The sequence below is a fragment of the Hippocampus bargibanti genome, linkage group LG15, assembly GCF_051943395.1.
Source record: "Hippocampus bargibanti isolate YZ-2025 linkage group LG15, ASM5194339v1, whole genome shotgun sequence".
NCBI classification, from domain to species: Eukaryota; Metazoa; Chordata; class Actinopteri; order Syngnathiformes; family Syngnathidae; genus Hippocampus; species Hippocampus bargibanti.
Genome location: NC_142748.1, coordinates 2,381,772 through 2,391,285, shown reverse-complemented (window position 1 = coordinate 2,391,285; position 9,514 = coordinate 2,381,772). Strand labels below are relative to the sequence as shown.

The window sequence follows — 9,514 nt, the reverse complement described above, 5'->3', positions numbered from 1 at the left end:
ATGTTGTGTGTAGTTTTAAGGCTTATTTAGTTGAAAATTATATTTTATGGAAACCCGGGAACGGATTATTCCCATTTTAATGGTTTCCTATGGGACATTTTTTTTTAGATACACACTTTTCGCCTTACACGCTCTGTCTGGGAACCAATTAAGTTCGGAAGTCGAGGTCTCACTGCCCTTTGCCGAGGCTGACATCAAAGGGTTGAAAGGCGCACTTGAAGGATTTACACACGTCAGCTCACTGTACTTTGTTTCGTCTGAAAACACTGTGTTGATCGTTACATAAGTAACGCGATGGTGAATCGTGTGGCAGCCAATTGCGGTAACACACATAAAGAAGGTGTAAGTAAACACAAATTCCCACCGGACAAACGATGTAGCATATCAAACTGAGCAGAGCAGTATAGCGCCAGCCAAGGAGCTCCCCGGAGTGCACGAATCCCCGCTTCAATAACCGCTGTCAACCTATCAGCCTGACAATGGGTAGAAAGTTGCTTTCATTGGTGAAAGCAATCGTCATAATAGTGGATCAAACCTATCGGACAAACATTCACCTGCTGGAATGAGGAGCTAACCGGAGTTAGCGATGGCTAACCGCTGTCATTCATACGTTCGTAACTTCATCTTGAAAGTTTAAAGAATGTTTTGCATGCACAACCAGTAAACAATCTGCATTGATGTTGACATCTTGTAACTTATGTTATTCATGTCCTTATATGCCACATATCACCCAATTGATGCATTATTGCTTATTCACTGAGCTTCATATATATGTACTTCATATGTCGTGTCCTTCACCACTTTCATCGCTTACGGCTCGAATTGATACGTTTAATCGATCGCAAATAACTTTTTTCGAATCTAAACTCTGAAGCCATTGTTTTGATTCTTGAGCAAGGCAGTTTGTGACCCAAAGTGATGTAACGAACAAGGGGGCGGGACTTTCTGAATCTCTCCAGTTTTTAGCTAATTATTGGCAGTTTTGGGCAACTTTAAGTCATTTTTATTGGTGTTTTGCGTTTGACTAAAAATATCCGGTGTGTTTTGGGTATTTTAGATGCTATTAAACGTTTTTCTAATGTCAGTTAGGAAACAAAAAATGGTGTCGGTTGTCCTTTAAAGGACAACCAACGTCCCCGGACAAGTTGTGTCCATAATTTGTAAAATGGCTTCAAATGACTTCTACTGGGCGTATTTTAATAAGATTCCACCGCATATAGCTATATTTTAGGTTTTAAGACTCGCACTGAACATTCAGGAAGTCTTGTTTTTGAGTTGGTGACGAGTCCGTTCGTGACGTCAGAAAAGGACCCCCGTCCCCATTTTTCTGCCTCTTGTGGGACGTTACATTGCAGTCCAGATGCCTCAAATGACACGGAAGGACTTCTTTAATCGATGGCAAACATATATGCTCTCCTCTTCAGAAATATTTGAATCATATTCAAAAAAGAGAGTGGGAAACCGTCAATAACGATCTGACCAAAATCTTGGAGCAACAAGTGGGCACAGCAGAGAAAAAGCTGGAAAATATTGGTGACATCATCTATCACTACGGGGAGGAGCGCTTTGGAGTGTACATCCGGAAAACCGCCAATGCAAGACCACCACCAACCAAATCCAGGAGGCAGCAAGAGCTAGACAGACTGGTCAGAGAAAGAAGGGACCTGCGAAAACAGTAGAAGAAGGCCTCTGATGCAGAGAAAGAAGGTCTCATGCTTCTCCAAGGGGACATCAAATGCCGGTTGGCAACCTTACGAAGGGCAGAAAACTTGAGAAAACATCGCAAAAACAAGGAACACACAAGAACACGGTTCTATAAAAACCCCTTCAAGTTTGTCAAAGACCTCTTCGCGAAGGACAAAAGCGGAATCCTGAAAACCTCCAAGCAGAAACTTGAAAAGCATCTGGAAAAGGTCCATCAGGACACAAAAAATGCAAATTTCCCCATTGCGGGACGAATAAAGGTATTCTGATTCTGATTCTGATTCTGAAAAAGGCAGGAAAAACTAGCTATCCCACATGACATCCCCCCTATTGAACCACCAGAATTCAACCTCGAGACTGGCCCTGCAAAATGGAAGGAAGTGGACAATACAATACGGCGTGCAAGATCAGCATCAGCCCCGGGGCCAAATGGAGTTCCATATAAGCTCTACAAGAACGCACCAGATGTTCTGAGTTATCTTTGGAGACTCATGAGGCTTGTGTGGCAGAAGGGATAATACCAAAGGCATGGCGGAGAGCCGGAGGCGTACTAATTCCCAAGGAGAAGGATGCGGCAGACATCAGTCAATTCCGTCCAATTAGCCTTCTCAACGTTGAGGGGAAAATCTTCTTTAATGTTAATTTAACACAGAGACTTTCCACCTACCTGGAGAAGAACAAGTACGTCGATACATCTGTACAGAAGGCTGGCATCCCTGGGTTCTCTGGTTGCTTGGAGCACACTGGTATTATCTGGCACCAAATCCAAGCGGCAAAGAAAGACAAGAGAGATCTTCATGTTATCTTCCTCGACCTGGCCAATGCCTTTGGCTCAGTTCCCCATAACCTTCTCTGGGAATCCTTCAACTTCTTCCATCTTCATTACCCATTACTGCCTTGGTAAAAGCCTACTTCGAAGACCTGCAACTCTGCTTCACAACACCTGACTTCACAACATCATGGCAGCGTGTAGAAGTCGACATCATGGCAGGTTGTACGATTTCACCCCTGGCCTTCACAATGGCCATGGAGGTCATCATCAGGGCCTCAAGGTGGGTGGTGGGAGGTGAGCGAACAAGGAATGGGATCCACCTCCCACCTATCCGGGCATACATGGATGACATGACCACTACAGCAGCTTGCACCAGGCGGCTACTTGGAAAACTGCAGGAAAACAGTAAATGGGCCCGGATGAAAAATCAAGCCGAGCAAGTCACGCAGCATCTCAATCGTCAAGGGACAGCTAAAAAATTTGAAGTTCTGCATTGGTGATGACCCAATACCAACGGTGTCTGAGGAACCGGTCAAAAGCCTGGGCAGGTGGTACAATGCAAGCCTCAGAGACAAAGATCAAGTGCAGCAACTAAAGCAGGACATCACCAATAGTCTGGAAAACATCAACAAGACTCAGCTGCCAGGAAAGCGCAAGCTCTGGTGTCTGCAGTTTGGACTTCTCCCTTGGGTAATGTGGCCACTCACAGTCTATGAGGTCCCACTCTCAACTGTGGAGAAGATGGAGCGAACCATCACTAGATGTGTGAAACGCTGGCTTGGTGTTCCACGCTGTCTATCCAACATCAGCCTTTATGGCAAAGGGGTCCTTGAGCTTCCAATCACAAGCCTCACAGAAGAGTACAAGTGCGCTAAAGTGAGACTTCAGATGACCCTCACAGACTCCAGAGACCGGAAGATCAGTCAAGCTGCACCCCCCCCTATCAACGGGACGGAAATGGACGCCATCCATTGCAGTGCAGCAGGCTACAGCAGCCCTAAGGCACAGCGACATTGTGGGACACGTTCAGCTAGGAAGAGTGGGGTTTGGCCTTACAAACAAACCTTCTTGGCGTAAGGCTTCAACATCGGAAAGAAGGAAAATGGTGATAGCAGAGGTGTGCCGCCAAGAGGAAGCTGAAAGAATTGCACAGGCTGTCTCTCTTGCCAAGCAGGGACAATGGATGAGGTGGGAAGGCCTGGAGAAGAGAAGGCTCAGCTGGAAGGATCTCTGGGAAATTGAGGCAAGCAACATCAGCTTCATCATCAGAGCTATCAATGACGTGCTCCCATCTCCAAAAAACCTCCACCAATGGTATGGTGAAGATCCAACCTGTGACCTCTGTCGAACTCCAGGAACTCTCAAACGCATCCTGACCGGTTGTAAGACCAGCCTCACACAAGGCCGCTACACCTGGAGGCACAACCAGGTCCTGAAGAGTTTGGCAGTTGTCCTTGAGAGCAAGAGGAATACCATTAACTCCTTGCCAATGAGAGCCACCACGTCCAACACAGCACCATTGACTTTCATCCGAGAGGGACAGAAAAAGCCCAACCATCCTACTGCCAAACCAGAAGTTGGACAGCTATCCGGGGCCCGCGATTGGGAGATGCGGGTTGACATTGGCCAGCAATTGGTTTTCCCAGCGGAGATTGCAGCCACCACCCTCAGACCAGACTTGGTGCTATGGTCCCCTTCACTCAAGGCTGTCTACATCGCAGAACTCACAGTCCCGTGGGAAAACTCTGTTGAAGAGGCCTATGAGCGCAAGAAGCTGCGCTACATGGAACTTGCAGTGGATGCGCAACAGCGGGGATGAAGCTGCGCGACATGGAACTTGCAGTGGATGCGCAACAGCGGGGATGAAGCTGCGCTACACAGAACCCGCAGTGGATGCGCAACAGCGGGGATGAAGCTGCGCTACACAGAACTCGCAGTGGATGCGCAACAGCGGGGATGGAAAACCAAGGTATATCCAATTGAAGTTGGATGCAGAGGGTTTGTGGCTTCCTCCACCATCAGGCTGCTAAAAGACCTGGGTATCCATGGACAGGCTCTGCGGCACACAGTTAGGTCACTCTCTGAAGCGGCAGAAAGAAGCAGCCACTGGATCTGGATGAAGAGCAAGGACCCTTGTTGGGCTCATAGGTCAGCAACCTAAGACCCCCGCCCCACCAGCTTCTGAACATCTGATTGGGCATGGGACACAAGCGCAGGCGTGATCAACCTGTCGCTGGCCACCATCGATGAGGGTGTTTGGTGATTAAAAGGCCGAAACACCCAATGATTCTTTGGTACACTACTGACGATGTGTCCCAAATTCACAACCTCCCATCCCTGAGGCACAGCTCCAACATCATGTCCAGTGGTTCATGATTCTCTTCTCTTCTCTCTCTCTCTCTCTCTCTCTCTCTCTCTCTCTCTCTCTCTCTCTCTCTCTCTCTCTCTCTCTCTCTCTCTCTCTCTCTCTCTCTCTCTCTCCCTCTCCATATATATATTGTGTGATGTCACGAGAGGCTGTGTCCTGGAGGGCAAATACATCCCCCTAAGATGGCTCCACCCAGAGAGAGTCTTGGCCCCACCTGGTGGAAGGCAGCAATTAAACCCACACACCTGCAGCTGATCAGGGCTTGATTGGAAAGCAGGGCTCTTAAGGCAGAGAGCCTCTGAGTGTGTAGCTTGGGGAAAGACAAGCTCGATTGCTGTGCTCTGTGGAGAAGTTGATTGCTGCGTGGAACATTGCCAGTTGGGACCACACGACTGGACACTGGATTTGAACCTAGCTAAGGTGGCTAGGCTACATGACGAGGACGTCAAGAGGGGTGAGGCCTAGAGACTCTTGTAAAGAACTCCGTCTTCAGTTTTACCTCAGAAGAGACTTTATTTGGATTTAAGTAGCAGATGAGACTTTATTTGGATTTAAGTATCAGAAGAGACTTTATTTTGACAAGTATTGGAAGAGACACTATTCGAACCTTTGTTGCTTGTGAATTCCCCCTGGAACCCTTGATTAAAACCTTTTGTTTGTATCCAAACCTGTCGTCCATTGCACTTCTTGTCCCGTCCCGCTGAGAGCTAGCCTCTCATGATATCACATATGGTGGAGGATACGGGCATTGGACAAGCGTTAGTAAGTGCATGGACATTGATGGGTTGTGTTATGTTTTTTTCTAAATTGAAAAATCCTCAATTACAACAATGGAAGACATTTTGAAAACCCTGCTTGCAAGTCAGGAAGCCCAATATCGGGCCAATTTGGCTCTCCTGGAGGAGCAAAAGAGAGCCAATGAACTGAAGGCAGATGAATTGCTCTTGCAGAAACAAATGGCCGCCAAGAATATTCCCCGGGTGAAGGCGGGGGATTTTTTAGCCAAGATGGGGGCGACGGATGATGTTGAGGCGTACTTGCATACGTTTGAAGCAACCGCCACTCGAGAAAAGTGGCCCAAGCAGCAGTGGGTGGGATTGCTTGCACCCTTCCTGACAGGGGAATCGCTGAATGCTGTCCTGGACTTGACCGCAGACAGAGCAGAAGACTACGACTATTTAAAAGCTGAAATTCTCAGCAGACATGGGCTCACCAAGTTCGGGATGGCACAGCGCTTCCACACCTGGACTTTCCAGCCAGACCAACCTCCACGGGCACAGATGCACGAATTGGCCCGCATCGCTCGGAAGTGGCTGGATCCGGAAAGGAGCACGGCAGCTGAGGTGGTCGAGGCCATTGTCGTGGATCGCTACTTACGAGCCCTGCCCTATGAGGCAAAAAGGATAATCAGTCAGCAGTCGCTGACTACTGCGGGTCAAACAGTGGCAGCGGTGGAGCAGTACCAGGCCACAGCGGAGATGCTGCGAACGACCAAGAGGGAAACCGGCAACACATCCCCATTCCGGACTGAAATGGCCCGCCCAAAGTTGCCCAAGCCCGCCAAGATTGCTCCAGGTAGGGTCAGAAGTCCACCCAGGCAGTGGCGGATGCCCAGTGGCACCGAAACCAGACCATGCCACAGATGCGGAGAGACGGGACACATCTCATGACAGTGTGGAAAACCAGCGGAAGAGTCCATGCCGACCGCTGACTCTTCTAGTGCCCACCCTGCTCACTATGCCTCCCTCCTGGGGGGTAGTGAAAGCTCACTAACAAGACCCCCCACCTGTCCAGTGACGGTGAATCAACAGGATGTTGAAGCCCTGCTGAACTCCGGAAACCTGGTCACCTTGGTGCGCAAAACGCTGGTCGATCCAACCAGGTTATCTCTGGAGAAAACCCTTCCAGTCTCCTGCGTCCACGGAGACACCAGAGAGTACCACACTACGGAACTCACCATGACCACAACCAAGGGAATCATCCGCACGGTAGCTGGTGTGGTTGACTCTATCCCTGTCCCCCTCCTGATTGGACACGACTGCCCGGCCTTTCACCCCCTGTGGAGAGAAACACAGGAAAGACTGGCGCGACTACCTCGGAAGGGGAGAGGTAAGACGCATGCAGTGAATACTCAAGCCTACCCCTCTAATTCACTCTCCCCAGCCTGTGCCCTCCTAGGGACAGCAAATGCACAACCGGAGACGGAGTCTGGCCCAGAGACCGCGGAGGAAACTCCAGCGCCAGAAAATCTCCCGGCTTCCAGTGGTGATGAGAACCCAGGGACCCAGAAGCTGCTTCCTCTAACAGGCCGGTATGGTACAGCCCAATTACAGGATCCTACCCTTGCCAACGCCATGAAGAATGTGCAGGTTTTAGAGGGTGTAGTACTGGGGGAAAGGACAAGCCCCACATATCCCCATTTTGCGGTTGATCGGGGGCTATTATACCAGGTTACGAAGCAAAATGATGAAGTACGCGAACTACTTCTTGTACCACAACCACACCGAGCTACAGTACTGGACTTGGCACACACACACCTGCTAGGGGGACACCTAGGGGTGGAAAAGACAAAAGAGAGAATCTTGCAACGGTTCTTCTGGCCAGGGGTGCACAAGGATGTGGAGAACTATTGTCGTTCTTGCCCCGAGTGCCAACAGGTGGCGCCCAAGCCCACATACAGAAACCCGCTAATTCCCTTACCCATCATTGAGACCCCTTTTCAGAGGCTTGGGCTGGACATAGTCGGACCCCTACCAAAAAGTGCTAGGGGACACCAGTATATTTTAGTAATGATGGATTATGCCACCCGGTTCCCAGAAGCTGTCCCCCTCAGAAAGGCTACCACAAAGCAGATCGCAAAGGAACTGTTTGCTCTCGCCAGCCGGGTAGGGATCCCAAAGGAGATACTGACCGACCAGGGAACCCCCTTTATGTCCAAGGTCATGATGGACCTGTGTGCCCTGCTCAAGGTCAAGCAGCTGAGAACCTCCATCTACCACCCACAGACAGATGGATTGGTAGAGCGATTCAACAAAACACTCAAGGCCATGATGAGGAAAGTTATCAAAGAAGATGGCCGAAACTGGGATCAACTGCTCCCATACTTGCTGTTTGCCGTGAGGGAGGTACCACAGTCTTCTACCGGTTTCTCACCCTTTGAGTTGTTGTACTCTTACAGGCCCCGGGGACTGCTGGATATCGCCAAAGAGGCTTGGGAAGAGCAGCCGTGCCGACAACGTACCCTCATCGAGCATGTGGGGGACATGCGGGAAAGGATGAAGGCCATTTATCCCATAGTGCGAGAACATATGGAAGCGGCCCAACAACAGCAGCAAGCCTCCTACAATAGACCTGCCCAGCCTCGAGAGTTCAAGCCAGGGGATCGAGTGCTGGTCTTGGTACCAACCGTGGAGTGCAAGTTCCTGGCATCCTGGCAGGGGCGCTTTGAGGTCATCGAACGCGTGGGGGAGGTAAACTACAAGGTGAGGCAACCTGGTAAGAGGAAACCTGAGCAGATTTATCACGTTAACCTCCTAAAGAAATGGCATGCCAGAGAGGCGATGTTTAGTTGCCTACCCCCCAGCGAGGCGAAGGAACCGGCCAGAGAAGACGTCCAGACGGGTCCAAATTTGTCCCCACACCAACGCCAGATGACCCTCAAATTAGTTGAGCGTAATCAAGACGTCTTCTCCTCCATACCTGGACACACGGACGTGGTGCAACACGAGATACGCACCACACCGGGAAAAACAGTCCACCAACGTCCATACCGGGTGCCGGAGGCCCGTAAGGCAGCTATTCAGGAGGAGATACGGAAGATGCTGGAACTTGGAGTAATTGAGGAGTCCCAAAGTGCCTGGGCAAGTCCGATCGTGTTGGTTCCCAAGCCAGACGGGTCAATACGATTCTGCATAGACTATCGGAAGTTGAATGAGGTGTCTGAATTTGATGCGTACCCGATGCCTCGTGTTGATGATCTTATTGACTCCCTGGGTCAGGCACGTTTCATCACCACTCTCGACCTCACAAAGGGTTATTGGCACGTGCCCCTGACCCCGGCATCAAAGGAGAAGACAGCCTTCGCCACACCTGAGGGGCTCTACCGATACACCAGGCTCCCGTTTGGTCTCCATGGAGCACCCGCCACGTTTCAGCGCCTAATGGACCGGATTCTCACCCCCCCATAAGAGGTATGCAGCAGCATACTTGGATGATGTCGTCATACAGAGTCCCGACTGGGAGAGTCACTTACCCCGAGTGCAAGCTGTGATTGACTCCCTCAGAAAAGCAGGTCTCACAGCGAACCCGAAGAAGTGCAGGTTGGCATTTGGCGAGACCAACTACCTGGGCTACACTATAGGACGGGGGCTGGTGAAGCCTCAAGAAGCAAAACTACGGGCTATACAAGATTAGCCCCAACCTCTTACCAAGAAGCAGGTGAGGTCGTTCTTAGGCATGGCTGGCTACTATAGACGCTTTATCGCTGACTTTGCTACTATAGCAGCCCCCATGACAGAATTCACGACCAAAAAACACTCCCGATTGGTGAAATGGAGCCCAGAGGCCGAAATGGCCTTCGCCAATCTAAAACAGGCGCTATGTTCCAGCCCGATCCTGGTGGCACCAGACTTCAGCAAGGACTTCATGGTGCAAGCGGATGCATCAGAAGT

General features: G+C 50.2%; 1 protein-coding gene across 1 annotated transcript; it reads left to right on the top strand.

The window, feature by feature from the left end:
• Nucleotides 1–479: 479 nt before the first annotated feature.
• Nucleotides 480–9,285, top strand: LOC148887085 (uncharacterized). The gene is made up of 4 exons (XM_089016204.1): nucleotides 480–483; nucleotides 7,023–7,155; nucleotides 8,023–8,739; nucleotides 9,282–9,285. Exons 1-4 carry the CDS (start codon nucleotides 480–482, stop codon nucleotides 9,283–9,285), a joined length of 858 nt encoding a protein of 285 aa, XP_088872330.1.
• Nucleotides 9,286–9,514: the final 229 nt, after the last annotated feature.